This window comes from Schistocerca nitens, chromosome 2 (genome assembly GCF_023898315.1).
Source record: "Schistocerca nitens isolate TAMUIC-IGC-003100 chromosome 2, iqSchNite1.1, whole genome shotgun sequence".
Lineage (NCBI taxonomy): Eukaryota > Metazoa > Arthropoda > Insecta > Orthoptera > Acrididae > Schistocerca > Schistocerca nitens.
Window position 1 is genome coordinate 1,065,820,663 of NC_064615.1, and position 26,642 is coordinate 1,065,847,304.

Sequence of the window (26,642 nt, forward strand, 5' to 3'; positions counted from 1 at the left end):
TCAGTTTTTTCCCTGTTCCACTCTTTCCTTGTTCCTCTCTTTCCTTGTTCCTTTCTTACCTTGTTCCTTACCTTCCTCGTTGCTTTCTTTCCTCGTTGCTTTCTTTCCTCGTTGCTTTCTTTCCTCGTTGCTTTCTTTCCTCGTTGCTTTCTTTCCTCGTTGCTTTCTTTCCTCGTTGCTTTCTTTCCTCGTTGCTTTCTTTCCTCGTTGCTTTCTTTCCTCGTTGCTTTCTTTCCTCGTTGCTTTCTTTCCTCGTTGCTTTCTTTCCTCGTTGCTTTCTTTCCTCGTTGCTTTCTTTCCTCGTTGCTTTCTTTCCTCGTTGCTTTCTTTCCTCGTTGCTTTCTTTCCTCGTTGCTTTCTTTCCTCGTTGCTTTCTTTCCTCGTTGCTTTCTTTCCTCGTTGCTTTCTTTCCTCGTTGCTTTCTTTCCTCGTTGCTTTCTTTCCTCGTTGCTTTCTTTCCTCGTTGCTTTCTTTCCTCGTTGCTTTCTTTCCTCGTTGCTTTCTTTCCTCGTTGCTTTCTTTCCTCGTTGCTTTCTTTCCTCGTTGCTTTCTTTCCTCGTTGCTTTCTTTCCTCGTTGCTTTCTTTCCTCGTTGCTTTCTTTCCTCGTTGCTTTCTTTCCTCGTTGCTTTCTTTCCTCGTTGCTTTCTTTCCTCGTTGCTTTCTTTCCTCGTTGCTTTCTTTCCTCGTTGCTTTCTTTCCTCGTTGCTTTCTTTCCTCGTTGCTTTCTTTCCTCGTTGCTTTCTTTCCTCGTTGCTTTCTTTCCTCGTTGCTTTCTTTCCTCGTTGCTTTCTTTCCTCGTTGCTTTCTTTCCTCGTTGCTTTCTTTCCTCGTTGCTTTCTTTCCTCGTTGCTTTCTTTCCTCGTTGCTTTCTTTCCTCGTTGCTTTCTTTCCTCGTTGCTTTCTTTCCTCGTTGCTTTCTTTCCTCGTTGCTTTCTTTCCTCGTTGCTTTCTTTCCTCGTTGCTTTCTTTCCTCGTTGCTTTCTTTCCTCGTTGCTTTCTTTCCTCGTTGCTTTCTTTCCTCGTTGCTTTCTTTCCTCGTTGCTTTCTTTCCTCGTTGCTTTCTTTCCTCGTTGCTTTCTTTCCTCGTTGCTTTCTTTCCTCGTTGCTTTCTTTCCTCGTTGCTTTCTTTCCTCGTTGCTTTCTTTCCTCGTTGCTTTCTTTCCTCGTTGCTTTCTTTCCTCGTTGCTTTCTTTCCTCGTTCTGCTCTCTTTTTCCTCCGCTGTGGCGTTTGAGGCCATTCTTTCTTTCCTCCTTATCTTTTCTTCTCCTTCCTGTTTGTGCCTGATGGCCATCCATGCGTTTGATGTGTAGCAGGAGACTGGGTAACAGGTAATTCCCAGCCCTGGGTTGGCATGTAGGGCCCACATATACCCCTGGTACAGGCCAGGCCCAGGGAGGGGTGATTGCCTGAGCTGTTACCTTCCTCCTCTGCCAATTGGTCCCTCTCTCTGTCGTTCAGGAGGTGTGACCTAAGGTGAGGACAATAACCTAAGGCAGAGGGCTCCCCTTTGGAGGGCCCCTGGCTGGAAGGAGCGCGCCATCGGAGACGCTGACAATTATGGGGGACTTCTTCCCAATGACTGACTTTCCTTCTGTTTCTCTGAGTGTTTCTCATAAAAGAAAGTGGAATGAGGCTCCTACCTCAGTGTCTCTTCCTGTCGCGCCTTGATATCTAGTAGTCTCACGTTTAGACAAAAACCAGACTTTTGCTATGTTAACCCCTTTGTTATACAGAAAGGCGTGGATGGCATCGCCGGCCCTGTGAAGTCATGCTCTCGTCTCCACAATGGTACTCTCCTTTTGGAAATTAATAGTGCTCTCCAGGCCCAGAAACTACTCAAGGCCCAAATCCTGCACGAATATCCCATAAAAGTGGAGGCTCACAAGACACTTAACTCGTCCTGCGGTATTATCTATACCCGGCTGTTGGATGGTTTGATGGAGGATGAAATAACTAATTATCTGTCAGATCAGGGCATTACTGCTGTTCATCAAGTTATGAAGAAGGAAGCTGCCGATTTGGTGCCCACTCGCACATTGTTCCTGACTTTTGATTGGTTAATGCTTCCTACTAAGATAAAGGCAGGCTATGAAGTCATCTCTGTGCACCCTTACATTCCCAATCCATTGGGTGGTGTTATAAATGCCACCAGTTCAGTCATACCAGCACGTCATGTAAAAACACAGCCAAATGTGTCACTTGAAGCAGGGATGCACACATGGGCGCCTGTCCACCTCCTTCCCCTCGCTGAGTTAATTGTCATGGAGAACATGCTGCTTCTTCTCATTCTTGTCCCATCTATCAAGACGAGCGGGCTGTTCAGGAGATAAGGGTGAAGGAGAAGGTACCTTTTCCTGTTGCCTGGAAATGATTGGCGAGCCATAAACCGAATGTTCCTTCGTCTGAAAGCTACAGCACTGTGTTAGCCTCTCCTCATCCCACGAAAAACATGGCTATGCAAACTTGTGACTTACAGTTCAGTTTTATGGTGGTAAAGTTGCCTTGCCTTCAAGCTGACACTCTGTCTCCCACTTCCTGGGCTGTCGATAGTGCTACCCGTTCTTCGCCCTCACCAGCAAAGACAGTTGCAACACAGCCAGCGATCCGTCAATTCAAAAAGGATTATTCCTGGGAAGATTTCTTGTGTACCACGAGTTCGCAGCCGTCTGGCTCTTCTGCCAATCGCCAAAAGCCAAAACAATCGTCCAAAGGCAAACAGTCTTCCCCCTCTCTGACTCGTCGGCCCTCCTTGACTTGTCAGTCCTTTTAAACTGACCGACACCAAGGAAGGTCCGTTGATCCTGCTGAGTTGACGGACGAAGATCCCCCACCTATGGATTCCAGTGGCCATCCTCCCTCGACAGCCTGCCCTAAGTGGCTGTCAAGGTGAGTGTTTCTTCTTCATTCTCCGGTGTTCCTAAATTTTTATTGCCCTTTTACGATGGAATATCTGTGGCCTTCGGTCTAACAGGGTGGACCTCCAGCTGCTCCTGCGATCACAATGTCTGCTTGTAGTCAGTCTCCAAGAAACCAAGCTATGTCCTCAAGACCATTTTGCTCTTTCCCATTTTACTTTGCTATGGATGGACCTTCCCCATACGGTGGGGATTCCTGGTCATGGTGGGGTCACGCTGCTTCTCCGAGATGATGTTTGTCATCGTCCTATCCCCTTGCACACCCACCTGCAAGCAGTTGCTGCCTGTGTTTTCCTTCCCGAATTTACCTTTTCCCTCTGCACCATTTATATCCCTTCGTCTTCTGCTGTCACTACATCAGACCTGACGCAGCTTGTTGCTGAGCTTCCTCCACCCTTTCTGTTCCTCGGTGACACCAATGTCCATCATCCTCTTTGGGGCTCGCCTGTCGCCTGCCTGAGAGGTTCTCTTTTGGCGGATCTTCTGAATCATCCTAATCTTGTGTGCCTTAACACCAGCGAAGCCACATTCTCTCTGATTCCACGCACACTTATTCCCACTTAGACCTCTCGATCTGCTCTGCCCAGCTCGCTTGATGTCTAGAGTGGTGTGCTCTTTCCAATCAGCTGCCAAATCCTCTATCACTCGTACTACTACTTCTTCCTGTCAGGTCCTGGTCCCTTGGTGGACTGTGGAGTGCACAAATGCGATTTGTGCCCGAGAACGTGCACTTAGTGTCTTTCACCGTCATCCTACATTAACGAACTGTATCCGCTACAAGCAACTATGTGCGCAGTACCGTCGCACTATTAAGGAAAGCAAGAAAGCATGCTGGGTTTCCTTCGCCAGTTTGTTCAACAGATTTAATCCGTCCTCCCTCGTTTGGGGTGGCCTGTGCCAGCTTTCCAGCACTACTGCCCACTCCCTGATTCCTGGTCTGACTGTGGCGGGAAACATCATAGGTGACCCTGTTGATGTTTACAATGCTTTGGGCCAGTACTTTGTGGAGGTTTCAAGCTCCACCCACTACCATCCTGCCTTCCCTCCTCGGAAACAGGTGGAGAAGGCTTGTGCAATCTCTTTTCTCTCTCTGAATCAAAAATGCTACAAAACTCCTTTTACTATGAGGGAGCTCGAGCATGCTCTCTCCTCATCCAGGTCCTCTGCTCCTGGGCCTGATACAATCCCCATCCTCATGCTGCAGACTCTTCCTCCTGTGGGAAAATGCTTTCTCCTCGATACTTACAACCATATTTGGACTGATGGTGTATTTCCCACACGTTGGCTTGAAGCTACTATTGTTCCCCTACCTAAGCCTGGCAAAGATAAATCTCTTCCTTCCAGCTATCTCCCAATTTCCCTTACCAGCAGCGTTTGTAAGGTGATGGAATGCATGATCAGTGGTCGATTAGTGTGGTGGCTGGAGTCCCACCATCATCTCACTAATGTTCAGTGTGGGTTCTGAAAGCGGCACTCAGTGGTTGATCATCTTGTCACCCTGTCAACGTTCGTCATGAATAATTTTCTGCAGAAGTGACAAACAGTGGCCGTTTTCTTTGATTTGGAGAAAGCCTATGATACCTGTTGGCAGACAGGCATTCTACGTACTACGCACACATGGGGCCTTTGTGGTCATCTTCCCACTTTCATCTGGGAATTTTTAACAGACTGAGTTTTCCTCCTTATCCCACACCTTTCCACAGGAGAACGTGGTGCCTCAGGGCTCCGTACTGAGTGTCGTCCTCTTTGCCATAGCCATCAACCCAATTATGGACTTCCTTCCAGCTGGCATTTCCGGCTCTCTTTTCATTGACGACTTTGCTATTTATTGCAGCTCCCAGCAGACATGTCTCCTGCAACGCTGTCTTCAGTATTGTCTGTACCATCTCTATTCATGGAGTGTCACAAATGGTTTCCACTTTTCTGCTACCAAATCCGTTTGGTTCAACTTCTGGCGGTACAAGGCATTTCTTCCACTGTCCTTGTGACTGGGTCAAAATGCTCTCCCGTTCATGGATGCAACGAAGTTCTTAGGTCTTACATTCGATAGGAAACTCAGTTGGTCTCCCTATGTGTCATGGTCCCAGCATTCTCTGGTTCTCTACTGGGTGCTTATAACCTTAGATGTTTTGTGCCCTAAAACCCCAAACAAACAAAAAAGATGCAAAACAATTTTAGTTATGGCTGTGTGCACTTTATACATAGGTGTGCCCAGTCAAGAGTGAAAGCACAGGCATGAATGCAAATTTGTAGGAGTGTGGAAATGTAAATGGAAATGTAAATATATAGTGACCAGGAAAAATGAACAGGAAAAAAAGGGTAGGATGATTTGTATAAATGGCAAGTGTTTGTGGTGCAGTGGACCCAAGATAATAAATGTATTGGAGATTAAATGTAGGTGGACCCATGGAAGGGATGGCAAACACCTAGGTCAGGTGAATGCACAGATGGAATGACCTGAGCCAAATTTCAGGAGTTGAGTTTGTAAAGGGACATTGGCATTTTAAATGGAAAGGTGATAAGAAGGAGGTGGTCTGTTCCAATTCAAGAAGGGTTATCCAAACTAGTACAATGTAAAGAGACATACCTTGTTGGTGCCAAAGTAAAACAGCTGCTTTTCTATGCATGCTTCATTCCATAAATGTGTGAGAATTGCAATTAGCAGCCGATGGTTGAATTTACATATCAGCATGTAGCTTTTTGGGTGCATAAAATAAGGAAGGTAGCTAGCCTATGCTTAAATATTTATTAATATAATAGAGGGAAACATTCCAGGGTGGGGAGTCATTCCGGTCCCGGGAGCAGGGGGACTTGCCTTGGGGGGGGGGAGGGAGGGACGGGTGTGCACTCGCGCGCGCACACACACACACACACACACACACACACACACACACACACACACACACACACACACACACACACACACACACACACATGTGCGGACGCAGGCAGACATATTTAAAGACAAAGATAACTCTTTGTCTTTAAATGTGTCTGCTTGTGTCTGTATATGTGTGGATGGATATATGTGTGTGTGTGTGTGTGTGTGTGTGTGTGTGTGTGTGTGTGTGTGTGTGTGTGTGTGTGTGTGTGTGTGCGCGAGTGTATACCCGTCCTTTTTTCCCCCTAAGGTAAGTCTTTCCGCTCCCAGGATTGGAATGACTCCTTACCCTCTCCCTTAAAACCCACATCCTTTCGTCTTTCCCTCTCCTTCCCTCCTTCCCTCTTTCCTGATGAGGCAACAGGAAAGCTTGAATTTTGTGTGTGTGTTTGTGTTTGTTTGTGTGTCTATCGACCTGCCAGCGCTTTCGTTCGGTAAGTCACATCATCTTTGTTTTTAAATATTTATTAAGTTAGAGCAAAGTAGTAGTGGCTTCCTCTGTTGCATAAAAGAGACACAATATATGGTCATCAATATAAGGTGACAAGACAAAGGAAGCTTGGAAACTATTTTACATGTAAACCCTCTCATTAGTGTGACAGTATTAAGTAAAATGGAGATGATATCTACAGTGAGGAGGAAGTAATTCACAAAACTTACATTGGAGGAAGTTAATGAAATGGGAATATGTTTCATAAATGATTATGGTACCTACAGGGGAACTGTACAGCAAATTTACTAAACAAATAGTAAACATAAAACTCCAGATATTTCAAGAGTATGATGATTATATAAGAAAAATAGTCCATTATCATAGTGAAATATAAAACATATAAAAAGGCATAAAGTGAAATAGAAGATAACTTTAAGATAATAGGACTGAAATGGAGAACAAAGCTCTTGTTGATTCTTGAAAAGAAAGTTTAACTATGTTGAAATGATTACAGTCATGTATGCAGAGAAGTGTTAATTGATAATGTAGGTTTTGTGATTTATATGAAATAATGCTTTCCACAATGTAAACAAGACCCCAATTAATAAAAACAGAAATGAAAGTTATAGTGATGGGCATTGAAAGGGAAGAGCTAGTCTCTTATCTGCTTCATAGTTATGGAATAAAAGCTTAAGTGAGTCCAAAGGGACGTTAATTGTAAATAATTTGATTGTTAACATCACAACTTTGCAAATTGTTGTAATGGGTTGTTTAAGGCATCTTTCATCTTAGCAGGGGAATATGAAGATTGTCATGACTTTTTAGGATGGCGTGTCCCGCTTCCAACCTTCCATGACAATAAAAGATGTTCATGACATTTAGTAGTAACTGTCAGGACAACCCACTGAAAGATATTGTTTCTATGTGTACAGATGGGAAAACAGGTTGAACAATGTGTGTGATGAGCAGTTTTATTGAGAAGAAAAATGGATTTTAAGATTTACATCTTAATTGTCTTTCACATCAGATACAGCACTGTCTCTTCAGTGAGAACAGTAGCTGAGACTGGGTCGACATAGTACCAAACATTTTGTGTAACACCCATACTGAGTCCATGTGAAGATCATTCCACAGGAGTATCGCTGACTAGGGACGATATGTTGTGTACCACTGACAGAGGGATGTCCACTGAAGCACACTCTGCCCACCAGTAGGAGGACTGGGGACTGTCACGTGGAGTGCACCAAATGGGATAGTAAGAATGCATTGGTATTGAGAATGCTCTCTTGCCTGCCAGCTCAGTGCAAGACCGGACATGTCCACTAGTTCCTCCTTTTAGGGGCACAATTTTGCTGTTGCAGCCTCCTGTTGCTGTAGTGAGTTTGAGTTTTGTGTACCCCTTAGGCATAGAATTTTGGAGAAATAAAACCTCCACTGGAAACAGTCTTTTCTTTCGAATATTTTCTACTAACACCACTAGTCATCCCACGTCGCACTCATTTTCCCATCCTGACCAAGTCAAATATGTACAATGTGATGTAAGCTGAAGACAGGTTATCTCACTGTTATGTCTGGCTGACAAGTTTCCTTTGGGGATTGCTGCCACTGTAATTTGAGGGATACGAGCTTGCAGAGCCTGTTAGCCTGGTATTTACCATGTAATCCGGCCAATTATAGAAAACTTCAACGTCCTGTTTGTGCTTGGAAGAGCACATTGTGCGCTTGCCGTGAGTCAACATTTGTGGTGAACACCATCAACCATTAGGCCATAGACAGCCCCTTTGCTGCATGAGCCACATGAGGGCACTCTTCAGACTGTGCCACACTGCTGCTACAGCCTTGGAGATGCTGAGATGCTGTGTGCACATTCTGGTGCATGCTGTCAACCACACTATGTCTTTGTAGCCACAGAATCTTGTTGCACCACCAGGGATCCATGTCACCTCGCCACTGCATACAGATGCTGCCACCAATGTCCTTGTCATCTCGAAGCCTGGCACTGCTGTACTGCTGGTTTGTCAACACCACCACCTTTGCCACTGTCTCCAGTGATGCGGGATGTTAATCAGTCACTGCAATGCATCTTTACTTGTCTTCACCATCTGCACTGCTATCCCCCACTGTGGGAACTCTTCGCTGCTTAATCTAGTATTACTTACTGTTGAAACCCCTATTTTGTAACATTGTTGTCCTACAGAAATCTTGGCCTTAATATTGTAACCGTACCTGTTACGCATTGATGTACTTTGCCAGAGAAGCAAAAAACAGCTTCTGCACTCATTGCTGCTTCAAATGACGAGGTAGATTGTCTTGTGCTCTTACAAATGCAGCTTAATCAAATGGCACTTACGAAATTAGAGTTCCAGAGACAGCTTGATGAAGCTTTATGTGAGCCCCACTGAGAAACCTTGCAGGTGTCAGTACAGACTGCAGCAAACTCTTCCAAAGCCACTGTAGTGTCTCCTATCAAAGATGTGCCTAATGTCGCGAGTATGCTCCCTGCTGTTACTTTTGCACCTTCAGTTTCTGGAAAACTAGGAGAAAATACACTCCTGGAAATGGAAAAAAGAACACATTGACACCGGTGTGTCAGACCCACCATACTTGCTCCGGACACTGCGAGAGGGCTGTACAAGCAATGATCACACGCACGGCACAGCGGACACACCAGAAACCGCGGTGTTGGCCATCGAATGGCGCTAGCTGCGCAGCATTTGTGCACCACTGCCGTCAGTGTCAGCCAGTTTGCCGTGGCATACGGAGCTCCATCGCAGTCTTTAACACTGGTAGCATGCCGCGACAGCGTGGACGTGAACCGTATGTGCAGTTGACGGACTTTGAGCGAGGGCGTATAGTGGGCATGCGGGAGGCCGGGTGGACGTACCGCCGAATTGCTCAACACGTGGGGCGTGAGGTCTCCACAGTACATCGATGTTGTCGCCAGTGGTCGGCGGAAGGTGCACGTGCCCATCGACCTGGGACCGGACCGCAGCGACGCACGGATGCACGCCAAGACCGTAGGATCCTACGCAGTGCCGTAGGGGACCGCACCGCCACTTCCCAGCAAATTAGGGACACTGTTGCTCCTGGGGTATCGGCGAGGACCATTCGCAACCGTCTCCATGAAGCTGGGCTACGGTCCCGCATACCGTTAGGCCGTCTTCCGCTCACGCCCCAACATCGTGCAGCCCGCCTCCAGTGGTGTCGCGACAGGCGTGAATGGAGGGACGAATGGAGACGTGTCGTCTTCAGCGATGAGAGTCGCTTCTGCCTTGGTGCCAATGATGGTCGTATGCGTGTTTGGCGCCGTGCAGATGAGCACCACAATCAGGACTGCATACGACCGAGGCACACAGGGCCAACACCCGGCATCATGGTGTGGGGAGCGATCTCCTACACTGGCCGTACACCACTGGTGATCGTCGAGGGGACACTGAATAGTGCACGGTACATCCAAACCGTCATCGAACCCATCGTTCTACCATTCCTAGACCGGCAAGGGAACTTGCTGTTCCAACAGGACAATGCACGTCCGCATGTATCCTGTGCCACCCAACGTGCTCTAGAAGGTGTAAGTCAACTACCCTGGCCAGCAAGATCTCCGGATCTGTCCCCCATTGAGCATGTTTGGGACTGGATGAAGCGTCGTCTCACGCGGTCTGCACGTCCAGCACGAACGCTGGTCCAACTGAGGCGCCAGGTGGAAATGGCATGGCAAGCCGTTCCACAGGACTACATCCAGCATCTCTACGATCGTCTCCATGGGAGAATAGCAGCCTGCATTGCTGCGAAAGGTGGATATACACTGTACTAGTGCCGACATTGTGCATGCTCTGTTGCCTGTGTCTATGTGCCTGTGGTTCTGTCAGTGTGATCATGTGATGTATCTGACCCCAGGAATGTGTCAATAAAGTTTCCCCTTCCTGGGACAATGGATTCACGGTGTTCTTATTTCAATTTCCAGGAGTGTATCATCATGCTCCTCCTAAATGTCCATGATGTAGGGAAAACATATTCCTGGACTGACAGTTTTAAATGTATTGAAACTTTCTGGCAATGCATGGATGTATATGGAGTCAATTTATGTATTACATGACACAGTCACTTTTGATATCATGGCGAATGGGTTAGCGAATGCAACTCTGATAAGCAGGGTGTCAGTTATTACTGTGATTGGTTATTGACACTCTCAAAGAAGAACAGAGAAAATTTTGAAGTATTTGCTGATCGCATCAGAACTGTATCTTGCCGCAGCTATACCTTAGGCAAGAATCAAACCTGTAATGATGTGCTAATGAAAGAGGCTGAAGTCAGACTGATTGATGTATTTATGTGGGGAATTAATCCACAGATGACGAGTGAGGTAAAAGTAGCCTCCCCCACCTCTCTGCATGAGGCAATTTGCTTAGCATTAATATGCGAAGAAGCAGGGTGGTTCATTTAGAAACCTGCTCACAATCATGAATCAGACCAAGTTTTTGTTGATGATAGCAGTGGTGCAGAAAGCCAAATCACACTGCAGACCATTGTTGCACACCTTGTTGCACAAAATGCCACATGATTGGGCATCCAAGCTACAAATGTTCACAAGGGACAAAGCTTTCCTCAGAGGGCTTCTCCACAAAATGACGGAAGAAATGGGAGGCTTCAGTGAAACAATACACAGTAGAGAATGAGTGAGGGGCAGGCCCTGCCACCCACACTCCCCCCCCCCCCCCCCCCCTCCCCTGCCAGTCAGAACTATGAATCCAGTCAAGAAGGGAACGACTAATGAGGTTATGGGTTTAGTACTAGAAGGTAAAATCAGACTGGAGACTTTCCCTAAGTTAGTAGATACCGGAGTTCAAATTAGTGTTTTATTTATGTCCCAAAATGACAAGTGTGCGCTCAGGCCACCATGGTACAATATTAGTGGCTTAGGTGAGGAGATAATAATACTGGCTGGAACTTGTTCTGTTGATCTGCAGATTGACAGGAAAAAAAAAGGTTTGACATGGAAGAAGTAAGGAGATGCAGGCGAGATTTTGATTTTATTTTAGGGAATGATTTCCTACACTGTTTTCAGGTGGTGATAGGTTACTAGATATGAACTGTTCAATTCAGTGAGGCAACTCACTGTTTTGGCAGTAAGCGTCCATCTCAGTCACAAGCCCAATAGAACCATGTACATGGGCTTTAAAAATTACCACCCATATCAGAATCAGTGGAGGTAGGGAAAAGTTCTCTGGATTCATGTGAAAACATGAATACTGTGGGATCAGACTTTCTGGTCAATCTGCTCAGCCAGAAGAACATTCTTGACTAGTTGCCAACCCATGTTAAGAGAAGCATAAGTAACCAGATGTTTTAGGAAAATAGTGTATAGTACCAGTTTATGTTGATGATTTCAACAGGATATTGAGATTCCACAGAGAATTATATTGGTAGGTGGAGAAGAGAAACAGAAGTTCAAAATGAAAAACAGTTTAAGCAAAGTAACAGGAAGAATTTGGTAGTGAGAAACATTGTTGAAGTTACACCTGCATTATGGAAGTAGTTGTGAGAGAAGTTGGTGCATTTGCATAAGTCAAATTACAATCTTTAGTGCCCAGTTCTGGAGGAATATGCATGGCTGTTCGAGGAACAGCAGAATTTGCCAGCAACTGGCCTTGTACAGCATGGAATTTTCGTGGGAGACACTAGACTGATTGCTCAGAAATCATATAGAGTACCATTTCATTTACAATCTGTTGTTGAAGAAGCTATTCAACCTTCTGGAAACACATGGTTGTCACCTGTAGTCATGGTCTCAAAAAAATCATTGAATGGAAAGAAGTCCTTTCATGAGTGTGACGATATGAAAGTAGTGAACAAAGTCACTACCCCTGACACTTACTCTCTACCCCATATCGACAAAACATTGGACTGATTAAGGAATTGTAAGTATTTTACCACATTTGACATGCACTCTGGGTGTAAACCTTTTGTGATTCCTGTTGAATTATGTGAGCTTCTCCATATGCCTTTTGGTCTAAGGAATATACCTGACACTTCTCAAAGATTTGCTGCCTTACTCTTGAGAGATTTGAAGTCTACTATGTGTCTCGTGTATCTGGATGACATAATAATTTTTTCAAGGACAATTGAGGAACACAGAAAGAGATTAGGGACTGTGTTGTCTAGGCTGCTAAATGCACACCTAAATTTGAAGATGAGAAGTGTTCATTTGCTAAGTAATAGGTCCAGTACCTGGGATATGCTATTATTGCAGATGGAGTTAAGCCATAGGTTGACAAAAGCTGTAGACAATTTTCCAATACCTACAAACTTTAAAGAGTTGCAGTCATTTCTGGGACTAGCAAGTTTTTATCATGATTCTGTGGAGGACTATCCTATGATAGCCAAGCCACTGACAAAGTTGTTAAAGGTGGGTGTTGAACTTGAGTGGACAGAGGAATGTGACATAGCTATGCGAAAAATTAACTATGTTTCAATGAGTTCACCTTTGTTAATCTACCCAGATTTTGAAAAACCATTTATTCTTTCCATGGATGCATTTGGTTACACTGTGGGTGAAATTCTTTCTCAGGAATACAATGCCGAAGAAAGACATACAGGTTTCATCTCTAGGCAGATAATTGTAGCTGAGATTAATTATAGCATTACTGAGAAAGAGTTTTGGCTCTTAAGTTTGGTGTTAATTACTTTAAGTGGTATCTGTAGGGATGCAAGTTCATTGCAGTCACTGACCACACCGCTCTTGTGTGGATGTTAAGTTTAAAGGACCCCAGTACTCACTTAACTTGATGGGCATCGAAGCTATCAGAGTATGATGACACAGTATGTATTAAGCCAGGCTGTCTCCATCAGAATGCAGATGGGTTAAGCCAAAAGGTCAGAATTGTTCAGATAGGTGATGCTTCAAAAGAGGAGCTATGGGAAGCACAAGAGAGAGATGTAGAATGTCACCAGTAGGTGTCCTATCCATAATTTGTCACTGAAGACAACGTTGGGTAACAGAAAGGTAATACTTAAAGAATTACAGCAGTGCATTATGGCGCAATGGCCTTACAGTATGTAGGCCTGGCTCTCCTGCGAACCTTGCAGAACTAGCACTCCTGAAAGAAAGGATATTGCGGAGACATGGCTTAGCCACAGCCTGGGGGATGTTTCCAGAATGAGTGAAAATTTCATTCTGGAAACATCCCCCAGGCTGTGGCTAAGCCATGTCTCCGCAATATCCTTTCTTTCAGGAGTGCTAGTTCTGCAAGGTTCGCAGGAGAGCTTCTGTAAAGTTTGGAAGGTAGGAGACGAGGTACTGGCAGAAGTAAAGCTGTGAGTACCGGGCGTGAGTCGTGCTTCGGTAGCTCAGTTGGTAGAGCACTTGCCCGTGAAAGGCAAAGGTCCCGAGTTCGAGTCTCGGTCGGGCACACAGTTTTAATCTGCCAGGAAGTTTCATATCCGCGCACACTCCGCTGCAGAGTGAAAATCTCATTCAAGGTACTGAGCTTTCACACTGATTCTGCTGACATATAGAAAGCTTGGCACTGTACCACCACACCATTTATTATTCATTCTCAGTCAATCTATACACAGCTAAGCAATGACCTACTTGGCACACTAGAACATCGAGAAAATAAGATTATATTGTTCAATCAGTATGTTTCATTAACTGAATAAGCAGACAGTCACATCCAAATAGCAACATCAGTTAGGAAGACTTACATTTAACTGAAGTATCATCACTGGAAAAACTAATACTGTGTAAAGTACTTGCATATGTTCAGATTAGTTAGGAAGCCAATTCTGAAGTAGGTGACATATCTGCCAACCAGTTTACACACCTTTAATGAGTTGTTTTGCAAGGAATTAGTCTTGGTCAAATTTTTCGCACTCAGTAATCCATGTCTTTGCAATAATAGGAACCTATTTCTGAATTAAGGAGTCAACCAAGGTAAGTTTATTTTTGCTGGTGCTGATAGATGTAGTACAGTACTACAAGGAATATTACAAGAAATATGTGTTCACACTATGCACCCATGGATTATCTAGAGAATGCCATAATTTTATCCTGTTAAGGCACAGAAACCTAGTTGTAAGCTGCAAATACCAATAAATTGCATAAGGGATGGCACACAGTTATGTCACACTGAGTCGGAATTTGTATTGTGCAGGTTATGCTCTTCTCCACTGAATGGCAACCATCATGAATAGTGTGAATATCATGTGGAATGTAGCAAGTACTGCCACAACAGATGGTGCACATCATCGTTCAGCCATGCCCCAAGCCTGCACATGTGTGACTGTGAGGAACACAAATCATGATGCAGCCTTCAGCTTGATCTGTTGACCATTTCTAATACTATCACCTGATAGGAAAAACAAGATTTTGATCCCATTATAGTTACATCCTAATATCCTTCTTCAAAAATAATGGAAAGGGCACAGTAAAATGTGAAGATTTAATGGTGAACTGATCACTCATTTAGAGTAATGTCTGACATATAGGCATCAAATTAATACCTCTACCACTGTCATGTATAAAAAATATTATTCATGGCTGGAATGTTTAGCGCTCTTTTGAGACTTTCTTGTAAGCCTTTTGCATAATAACATCCCCTAACCATGGCTCTTTGAAAAGATTTCATTGGGTTCCACAAGTAATTTGATTTTGCCATTTAATTCTCAGGAACTAATACTGTGGTCAATTTAGCTGTTGGCTAAACATAATTTAGTTTGCCCTGCTAAGACACCTGACTGCCACACCTCCAGTTGGCTTGGATTGTTTTATTTATCATCATGGCATAGCTGGTTAATGGAGGTCCATATGTGAGCAAAGGCTCTGCTACTATGTGCATCTTTGTGATTTGCCCACTACGAGGAAGATAAGCAAAACAATCCAAACCACCCATGAAATTGTTGAGCCTTAACAGCATTGTAAATAAAATTATGATTATGATGTCATCTTATTCAAGCTACAGTCAGAACAATCCTTATTCCCGTCTACCTTCCATTATTTTGCAATCAGACCAAGGTGAAATACATTGTTCATTTATTAGTTCCATACTAAAACTCTTTAACTTCTAGAAGTAATTTTGTGTATTTGACTTACAAAGCCACTGAGGCTATTAATTTGCAACTCCAAAATTACTAAATAATGATTGCTTATCTTTCTATATTAGCATACACAGGAATTCCATGTATGACTCCTGTATGTACCACGAATCATATTGGTGCTGATGGTGTTGTTGTGGTCTTCAGTCCTGAGACTGGTTTGATGCAGCTCTCCATGCTACTCTATCCTGTGCAAGCTTCTTCATCTCCCAGTACCTACTGCAACCCACAACCTTCTGCATCTGCTTAGTGTATTCATCTCTTGGTCTCCCTCTACAATTTTTACTCTCCATGCTGCCCTCCAATACTAAATTGGTGATCCCATGATGCCTCAGAACATGTCCTACCAACCGATCCCTTCTTCTAGTCAAGTTGTGCCACAAACTCCTCTTCTCCCCAATTCTGTTCAACACCACCTCATTAGTTATGTGATCTACCCGTCTAATCTTCAGCATTCTTCCTTAGCATCACATTTCGAAAGCTTCTATTCTCTTCTTCCTGACACTTAAATCTATACTTGATGTTAACAAATTTCTCTTCTTCAGAAACGATTTCCTTGCCATTGCCAGTCTACATTTTATATCTTCTCTACTTTGACCATCATCAGTTATTTTGCTCCCCAAATAGCAAAACTCCTTTACTACTTTAAGTGTCTCATTTCCTAATCTAATTCCCTCAGCATCACCTGACTTAATTCAACTACATTCCATTATCCTCGTTTTGCTTTTGTTGATATTCATCTTATATCCTCTTTTCAAGACACTATCCATTCCGTTCAACTGCTCTTCCAAGTCCTTTGCTGTCTCTGACAGAATCACAATGTCATCGGCGAACCTCACAGTTTTTATTTCTTCTCCATGGATTTTAATACCTACTCCAATTTTTTCTTTTGTTTCCTTTACTGCTTACTCAATATGCAGCTTGAATAACATCAGGTAGAGACTACAACCCTGTCTCACTCCTTTCCCAACCACTGCTTCCCTTTCATGTCCCTTGACTCTTATAACTGCCATCTGGTTCCTGTAAAAATTGTAAATAGCATTTCACTCCCTGTATTTCACCCCTGCCACCTTCAGAATTTGAAAGAGAGTATTCCAGTCAACATTGTCAAAAGCATTTCTCTAAGTCTACAAATGCCAGAAACGTAGGTTTGCCTTTCCTTAATCTATCTTCTAAGGTAAGTCATAGGGTCAGTATTGCCTCAGGTGTCCCAACACTTCTATGGAATCCAAACTGATCTTCCCTGAGGTTGGCTTCTACCAGTTTTTCCATTCATCTGTAAAGAATTCGTGTTAGTATTTTGCAGCCGTGACTTATTAAACTGATAGTTTGGTAATTTTCACATCTGTCAACACCTGCTTTCTTTGGGATCGGAATTATTATATCCTTCTTGAAGTCTGAAGGAATTTCACCTGTCTCATACATCTTGCTCACCAGATGGTAGAGTTTTGTCAGGACTGGCTCTCCCAAGGCTGTCAGTAGTTCTAATGGAATGTTGTCTACTCCCAGGACCTTGTTTTGACTTAGGTCTTTCAGTGCTCTGTCAAACTCTTCACGCAGTATCATTTCTCCCATTTCATCTTCATCCTCTTCCATTTCCATAATATTGTCCTCAAGTACATCGCCCTTGTATATACTCGTTCCACCTTTCTGCTTTCACTTCTTTGCATAGAACTGGGTTTCCATCTGAGCTCTTGATATTCATACAAGTGGTTCTCTTTTCTCCAAAGGTCTCTTTAATTTTCCTGTAGGCAGTATCTATCTGACCCCTAGTGAGATAAGCCTCTACATCCTTACATTTGTCCTCTAGCCATCCCTGCTTAGCCATTTTGCACTTCCTGTCGATCTCATTTTTGAGACGTTTGTATTCCTTTTTGCCTGCTTCATTTACTGCATTTTTATATTTTCTCCTTTCATCAATTAAATTCAATACCTCTTCTGTTACCCAAGGATTTCTACTAGCCCCCATTTTTTTACCCACTTGATCCTCTGCTGCCTTCACTACTTCATCCCTCAGAGCTACCCATTCTTCTTCTACTGTATTTCTTTCCCCCATTCCTGTCAATTGTTCCATTATGCTCTCCCTGATACTCTGAACAACCTCTGGTTTAGTCAGTTTATCCAGGTCCCATCTCTTTAAATTCCCACGTTTTTGCAGTTTCTTCAGTTTTAATCTGCAGTTCATAACCAATAGATTGTGGTCAGAGTCCACATCTGCCTCTGGAAATTTCTTACAATTTAAAATCTGGTTCCTAAATCTCTGTCTTACCATTATGTAATCTATCTGAAACCTTCTAGTATCTCCAGGCTTCTTCCATGTATACAACCTTCTTTCATGTTTCTTGAACCAAGTGTTAGTTATGATAAAGTTATGTTCTGTGCAAAATTCTACCAGACGGCTTCCTCTTTTATTTCTTACCCCCAATCCATATTCACCTACTTCATTTTTTTCTCTTCCTTTTCCTACTATCGAATTCCAGTCACCCATGACTATTAAATTTTCGTCTCCCTTCACTATCTGAATATCTTTTATCTCATCATACATTTCATCAATTTCTTCGTCATCTGCAGAGCTAGGTGGCATATAAACTTGTTCTACTGTAGTAGGCATGGGCTTCTTGTCTATCTTGGCCACAATAATGCATTTACTACGCTGTAGTAGCTTACCCACACTCCTAGTTTTTTATTCATTATTAAACCTACTCCTCCATTACCCCTATTTGATTTTGTATTTATAACCCTGTATGCACCTCACCAAAAGTCCTGTTCCTCCTGCCACTGACCTTCACTAATTCCCACTATACAGGGTGTTACAAAAAGGTACGGCCAAACTTTCAGGAAACATTCCTCACTCACAAATAAAGAAGAGATGTTATGTGGACATGTGTTCGGAAACGCTTAATTTCCATGTTAGAGCTGATTTTAGTTTCGTCAGTATGTACTGTACTTCCTCAATTCACCGTCAGTTGGCCCAATTGAAGGAAGGTAATGTTGACTTCGGTGCTTGTGTTGACGTGCAACTCATTGCTCTACAGTAGTAGCATCAAGCACATCAGTACATAGCATCAACAGGTTAGTGTTCATCACGAACGTGGTTTTGCAGTCAGTGCAATGTTTACAACTGCGGAGTTGGCAGATGCCCATTTGATGTATGGATTAGCACGGGGCAATAACCATGGCACAGTACATTTGTATTGAGACAGATTTCCAGAACGAAGGTGTCCCGACAGGAAGACGTTCGAAGCAATTGATCGGCGTCTTATGGAGGATGGAACATTCCAGCCTATGACTCGCGACTGGGGAAGACCTAGAATGACGAGGACACCTGCAATGGACGAGGCAATTCTTCGTGCAGTTGACGATAACCCTAATGTCAGTTTCAGAGATGTTGCTGCTGTACAGGGTAACGTAGACCACGTCACTGTATGGAGAATGCTACGGGAGAACCAGTTGTTTCCGTACGATGTACTGCATGTGCAGGCACTATCAGCAGCTGATTGGCCTCCACGGGTACACTTCTGTGAATGGTTCATCCAAAAATGTGTCAATCCTCATTTCAGTGCAAATTTTCTCTTTATGGATGAGGCTTCATTCCAATGTGATCAAACTGTAATTTTGCACAATCAACATGTGTGGGCTGACAAGAATCCGCACGCAATTGTGCAATCACATCATCGACACAAATTTTCTGTGAACGTTTGGGCAGGCATTGTTGGTGATGTCTTGATTGGGCCCCATGTTCTTCCACCTACACTCAATGGAGCACATTATCATGATTTCATACGGGATACTCTACCTGTGCTGCTAGAACATGTGCCTTTACAAGTACGACACAGCATGTGGTTCATGCACAATGGAGCCCCTGCACATTTCAGTTGAAGTGTTCGTACGCTTCTCAACAACAGATTCGGTGACCGATGGATTGGTAGAGGCGGACCAATTCCATGGCCTCCACGCTCTCCTGACCTCAACCCTCTTGACTTTCATTTATGGGGGCATTTGAAAGCTCTTGTCTACGCAACCCCAGTACCAAATGTAGAGACTCTTCGTGCTCGTATTGTGGATGGCTGTGATACAATACGCCATTCTCCAGGGCTGCATCAGCGCATCAGGGATTCCATGCGACGGAGGGTGGATGCATGTATCCTCGCTAACGGAGGACATTTTGAACATTTCCTGTAACAAAGTGTTTGAAGTCATGCTGGTACATTCTGTTGCTGTTTGTTTCCATTCCACGATTAATGTGATTTGAAGAGCAGTAATAAAATGAGCTCTAACATGGAACGTAAGCGTTTCCAGACACATGTACACATAACATATTTTCTTTCATTGTGTGTGAGGAATGTTTCGTGAACGTTTGGCCGTACCTTTTTATAACACCCTGTATATAACTTTAACCTATCCATTTCCCTTTTTAAATTTTCTAACCTACCTGCCCGATTAAGGGATCTGACATTCCATGCTCCGATCCATAGAATGCCAGTTTTCTTTCTCCTGATAACGACATCCTCTTGAGTAGTCCCTGCCCCGAGATCCGAATGGGGGACTATTTTACCTCTGGAATATTTTACCCAAGAGGACGCCATCATCATTTAACCATACAGTAAAGCTGCATGCCCTCGCGAAAAATTACGGCTGTAGTTTCCTCTTGCTTTCAGCCGTTCGCAGTACTGGCACGGCAAGGCCGTTTTGTTAGTGTTACAAGGCCAGATCAGTCAATCATCCAGACTGTTGCCCCTGCAACTACCAAAAAGGCTGCTGCCCCTTTTCAGGAACCACATGTTAGTCTGGCTTCTCAACAGATACCCCTCCATTGTGGTTGCGCCTATTGTACGGCTATCTGTATCGCTGGAGCACACAAGCCTCCCCACCAACGCAAAGTCCATGGTTCTTGGGGGGGTACAGGTGCTGATGCCACAAAATAAAGTGGAATACTGCTGCATACTAGTTGTGAATGTTCTTTGTAACAGCTGCCTGTGGAGCTGAAGCAACACACTGCCACAAGCCACCTGGGCAGATGCGTAACTCTGTCCCGCTGAGATGGCACATACCAAGTGCCAATAAGCAACACACTGTACTGTGGGCCAGATGCTATAGAGTATATTAGTGACCCAGTACAATCAACTTTAAAAACATTGCTGATATAAGCCATTGTACACTATTTAACATGCAAGTAGTGCAACATTTCTTCTCTGTGTGCTTACCGCTAATGACCTTGAAGTACCTATTCTGGATTTACTGGTGCAAACCATGATTAAAGGGATTTCACAAACTCTGAGCCTGTAGGTAGCCTGCCCCCTCCGTGCTTAATTACACAGTCCCTACTGGACCATCAGGTTGGGTAAATCGACCTTTTGAACAAAAGAACACAAGTACAACACACTGGAAAAATGTATTCGGAGACATTGACTATCTTTAGCAATCAAACACAGTACAAAGCTTTTACAAATTTTCCATAATTAGTACTTGTATCCCAACACACTGGGGATACTCTTAATTTGTATGTTTTGCCCTATTACATCATACAATATGGCATTAGAAGACTGTAAACACTGAGGATGAATCATATGCACACGTAAACCCAATAGTGAAATGCTGACTGTTATATTATTATTATTAGTGCCCTGATACACTATACACTTGAACATAAACTAGATATTCATGAGCCAAGTTATTTTGATTAGTTCACCCAAATACAGACACAACTTATATATTTTGCACCAAGACAATCCAGTGCTAGTTTAAGAAGCCAATTGCATATTATGTTTATTACTGAGCTCTAATTATTTGTAGCATTGGTGTGAAACTTCTGATCTACACAGGCAAGGACTGTTGATGCTGCCAATGGGACTTGTCATCCAGCATAGCCGTTAGTTATAGATGCAGGTAAGTTGAGCACAAATGACTGAAGTGTTAAAATGCACAAGGACTCACATTTGAAATAGAGGCATCTGTCCTGGTAACATTTATGACAATAGGAGATCCCATAAGGAAGTATATCAGAGAGCTGGTAACAGTTTAAAAAAGATACAAGGAAACAGTTTTTCTTTACTAACAAGTCTCAAGAAGCAGTGGTAACATGCATTGTAAAGATGGCAATCAGCACCCTCATACGAGACAGATATTTTCAAAAGTACCTTCACAAGTTCAAGAGTTTGAGAAATAAAAAAATAAGAGAAAATTGCTCCAGAATTAACAACGGAAGAGCTGACTATGTCCACGGCTGCTCTAGCCACTAATAATGATTGTTGCATTTAGCTTAAGGTTATTGAGGTCCACCTTGCTGTTTTTGCATTAGTGTATATTAGATTTTGTAATTTTGTTCAATAAAGAGTGACAGTTTTCCCCCACCTCTGTGCTTGGGTGTAGGCTTAATTGCATTTTGTGTCATTTGCATACTGATAATTAATTGAAGGAATTGCCTTATTGCAGCTAGGTATTTTGATAAAAATAGATAGCATGTATCAATTCTTAGTAGTTCATTTATACATAACAATGTTAGGAAAAGCTTACTTCTAACATTAACGTCACTTCCACAGCTGTGACTCTGTCAGTGATTTACTATTTTCTGTTGTGGAAGAGTATTCCTTGTTAGGAGGTTGGATTTGAAATTGAACAAGTTCACCCAACACAAATTGCTATATTGCCCTTTGATTTGGGTGAAAGCAGCAATTCCAAGTGAGCACGAGTTAGCATAGGTTATTTGCACAAGAACTGGCAGTAGTTAACTGTGACAAGGAAAGTCTGTGATGAGTGATCCCATTAATAACATTATTGCACTAGAGGGACCATATGGGATATACCAATGTACCATAACATCATCAAGTGACAATGATGCACGATACTGAGGGAATGATCAATTTTGGTGACACAGTGTTTTTTGCTGGTGGACATGTGAGGGAACATTGATTTGTCCGATGGTGAACTGAACTTTGAATTCCCCCTCAGTATTTCTTACCCTTTTGGCGAGTTACCAACTCTATTCTGCACTTCCTTCTTCTGTTGAAGAGTGGCCAGCCCAGGTTAATCTGGACTGAGTCACTCCGACAGTACTGAATCTATCTGATCTTTTCCATCCAATAACAATGAAATATTGCTCCTCCTTTGCTGCAGTATTCCATACTTAATTTTACCCTTGTTTATCATGAGGCATGGCCAACATCTCACTCTTTCAACCAAGAAAACAACTGATGTTTTGAAGTACAAAACAGTGTATCGATGGTCTGTCAGTAAGTGGTTGGGCAATTCTAGGGAGAAAACCCTTTCATTGAGGCCCACGCTATGCCTCTGACACACACACACACACACACACACACACACACACACACACTCTCTCTCTCTCTCTCTCTCTCTCTCTCTCTCTCTCTCTCTCTCTCTCTCTCTCTCTCTCTCTGTCCATTATCTACACACGGAGTGTGTTATGTGGTCTTCAGCCACACACTGGCGTGCTGTGTTCATGTGCACCACATAATGTATTCACACACACTCAGAGTGGTGCCTTGGGCTTCTCTATTGTTTTAATGCTATACATGTTTTCATTTTTATGTTCTTCATATGTTCAGACACTTATATGATTATGTGGTGTGACACATTATCCCCCTTAATTAATTTTGATACCGTGAATGTTAAAACACACATTGCTGCTGTACAATGGAATACACCTTTTTGAGATCCCCTATAAAACTGATGGCAGTATGAAGTGGGAGTGCGAAACGTGTCAAAATTTATCTTGTGTTAAATCAGCATTACTAGTAGGTGTCACCTCATCTCATTATCAAAAAATTTGCTGTTATGAAAAGAAATGTGTGTGTATGGGTTGTTTGGAAAGTGTTCTTATATGTATTTTTGTAAAATGTAGAAATTGTTGCCTGAAAATACCTGAGAAGCAGAATCTGGTCAAAGCCACCAAGTTTATTATGCATGGACAACTGCAGAGTTGCAGCTCGTGGCAAACAATAACATCTATGGCTCAACTGGCCACTTCAAGACTCCAACAACAGCCACAAATAAAAACCAATTATTGTTAAAAGAATTAACATGCTATGTTTTTTCATCATAAGTGGTTCTTGGCTTATCCCATAAGAAATTTGGTTAAATGTTGTTGGTTGGTACGTGGACTAACATCAGTCCGAATCAGGATTAGAGTTTGGAGTGTTTGAGTTAAATGCTACAGTCAAAGATTAGATGGCAAAAAGTCTGCAACATTGTAAAAAGCAAAAATATAAATTCCCAAGGAAATAGGAATATTAGTTCAGAGTTGTTAATTTTGAAATAGAGAAATTATTTCATATTTCTTAAGTTAAAAAGGAGAGAAATTTCAAGAGTGAGATTTTCACTCTGCAGCGGAGTGTGCGCTGATATGAAACTTCCTGGCAGAAGTTTTAAGTTTAAGGAGAGAAATTATTTCCAGGATTTCATTTAAAGGGAAAGAAAATTAATTCTTCAAAGAAAGATAATTTACTCATTTCTGAGAGGGTGCGAATTTTAAAATGTATTAATACGTTGATTTTCAAGCTATGCAATGATACTGTTGAAGCATGGCTGCTATCACAGACATATGTCTGTGGTTGCTACTTACAGAAGTTATCTATGATTAATAACATCAATTAAACAAGAGCATAAATTATATCTCTAAAAATTTGGTGAAAAATAAATATTATTTAAACATGCAGGCAAGTACACTTCCGTTAGCTGGTTCTGCTTTATTTGGTTGTGGTTTTGTATTGGGAAGATATTTATATGGTATTGTCAAACATGACAGTTTGTATTTTTTAATAAAAGAGTTGAACATTTCTGGTAAGCTGTTGTTTAGTGGATTGTGTTGTCATGTAGTAGAGTTACGCGCTGAAAGCTTTTATTCCATTGCTGCGAGTGGTGAGGTCAAGTATCGGATTTTCTATCCAATGTATAATATAGAGCATAGCATATGCTATTGAAGATGAGAGATTGGTGGTAGTTATTCTTATGAACCTTGTAAATCTTTTGATAATCAGACAGATACACTGAAGAGCCAAAGAAACTGGTACACCTGCCTAATATCATACAGAGTCCCCACAAGTACACAGAAGATGTCTGAAGTAGTGCTGGAGATACCTGACACCATGAATCCTGCAGGGCTGTCCATAAATCCATAAGAATACCTGAGGGTGGAGGTCTCTTCTGAAAATCATACTGCAAGGGATCCCAGAGATGCTCAATAATGTTCATGTCTGGGGAGCTTGGTGGCCAGCAGTTTAAACTCCGAAGAGTATTCCTGGAGCCACTCTGTAGCAATTCCAGATGTGTGGGATGTTGCATTGTCCTGATGGAATTGCCCAAGTCCATTGGAATGAACATGAATGGATGCAGGTGACTAGATAAGATGCTTACATATATGTCACCTGTCAGAGTCGTATCTATACATATCAGGGGTCCCATATCACTCTAACTGCACACACCCACACCACTACATAGCTTCCACCAGCTGGAACAGCCCTCCACTGACATGCAGGGTCCATGGTTTCATGAGGTTTTCTCGTTACCCGTACACATCCATCTGCTCAATACAATTTGAACGAGACTCATCTGACCAGGCAACATGTTTCCAATCATCAACAGTCCAACGTCAGTGTTGATCGGCCCAGGTGAAGTGTAAAGCTCTGTGTCATGCTATCATCAAGGGTACACGAGTGGGTCTCCTGCTCTAAAAGCCCATATCAATGATGTTTTGTTGAATGCTTCACATGCTGACACTTTTTGATGGCCCAGCATTGTAAGCTGCAGCAATCTGCAGAAGTGTTGTGCTTCTGTCATGTCGAATGATTCTCTTCAGACATCATTGGTCCTGTTCTGGCAGGAAAAGGATCCAGCTGCAGTGATGTTGGAGATTTGATGTTTTACTGGATACCTGATATTCACGGTACAGTTGTAAAATGGTCATACAGGAAAATCCCCACTTCATCGCTACCTCAGAGATCCTGTGTCCCATCGCTCATGCACTGAGTAATAACACCACATTCAGACTCACTTAAATCTTGATAAACTGCACCAGACACTTGTTGTCTTATACAGGTGTTGCTGACCACAGCACCATATTCTGAATATTTACACATCTCTGTATTTGATTACACATGCCTATACCAGTTTCTTTGGCACTTGAGTGTACATTCAGTAAACTAGATAAAAAACCAGTAATGTCATATCTCAATGAGGAACTTGCAACTTCCAGCACAGGGCAGGAGCATACAGAGGAACTCTGGCTCAAGTTTAAAGGAACAGTTGTACATGCAATGGATAGATATATACCCAGTAGAACAGTTCATAATGGGAGGGAATCTCCATGGTGTACATTTACTGTAAAGAAACTTCTAAAGAACCAAAGATTACTGCATAATAGGCGTAAAAGAAAGTGTAGGGCTATAGATAGAGAGATGCGGAATGAAACACGTTTGGCTGTCAAGAGAGCAATGCGTGATGCCTTATGCTATATCTGCAGTAGCAGAGACAAAATGCAGATGACAATTCCTCAATCTATTTTTATTGGGAAAAACCAATAAACAACATTGCTGATGTGAATGTAGTAGTTGAAACAAAACACAATTCAAACAAGAAACAAAATATGGATCCTACTCTGGATCTCATAGCAGGGGTATAAAAAAATAAAATGTTTTCCTCACAAGTCTCTCACTTGAGAGAGTCTGCCAAATAAAGACAGAAACAAAACTACTAGAGAATGGTTGGCACAGTATTACCACAATGCTGTCCAGAGAGGCCAGGCCACCATTACATGTCACTCTTGAGTCACATTCCGAAGCTACCACTCCTGATGATCTGGGACTAACAGCAGACGTGGCGCGCAGATGTTGCGTCTGGGATGGCAGGACCCTACAAGTCCGAGCAGCATGTCAAACTGCCTTCTGGCCAGTGGTGGACCGGCCTATAAGGCCAGTTGGCAGATGGATCTTGTGGGACTATTTTCTATCATGTGAGTGGCATATGACAATAGTCCACTTGTTGATTGTGACCTATGGTCAATCAGCAGTGCTCAGGTAGCAGGCCGTGGCAGCCATTGGCTGAGACACAAGACTGCGTTTTCATCTAAAACAGTGGCCTCAGTCATTCCATAAACATCTGCTCTGGTTTCACACTATGATGAAGGCATATTGCATCTCTGTTTTGTCATGCAGGATGCCAGTGTCACAGGTGGATGGGATGGATGCTGCAGTCCTCTCCCACCACTGAGGGATGAGGTGAAGGCTCAGCTTGACATCAGGCCCCAGATCAATTGGTAACAGTAACTCCAGTGTGGCAGCAAGTGCTGGATCCCCTTCCATAGGCAT

General features: G+C 42.9%; 1 protein-coding gene and 1 non-coding gene across 2 annotated transcripts; one reads left to right on the forward strand and one right to left on the reverse strand.

Annotated features, from left to right (window-relative positions):
• Positions 1 to 26,642, reverse strand: LOC126235545 (trichohyalin-like). The gene is made up of 2 exons (XM_049944262.1): positions 26,449 to 26,642; positions 1 to 1,174 (listed from the first exon to the last, which is right to left on the reverse strand). Exons 1-2 carry the CDS (start codon positions 26,640 to 26,642, stop codon positions 1 to 3), a joined length of 1,368 nt encoding a protein of 455 aa, XP_049800219.1.
• On the forward strand, positions 13,567 to 13,641 carry Trnas-uga (transfer RNA serine (anticodon UGA)). Its single transcript has one exon. It is a non-coding gene; the product is annotated as a tRNA-Ser (tRNA).

What these genes read in the sequence shown, in the direction of transcription:
- LOC126235545 (XM_049944262.1), bottom strand. Translation starts at nt 26,642, where the DNA reads ATGCCTATGGAAGGGGATCCAGCACTTGCTGCCACACTGGAGTTACTG. An exon ending in CAATATGCCTTCATCATAGT is followed by an intron (nt 1,175 to 26,448) that starts GTGAAACCAGAG and finishes CAACGAGGAAAG; the next exon opens with AAAGCAACGAGGAAAGAAAG.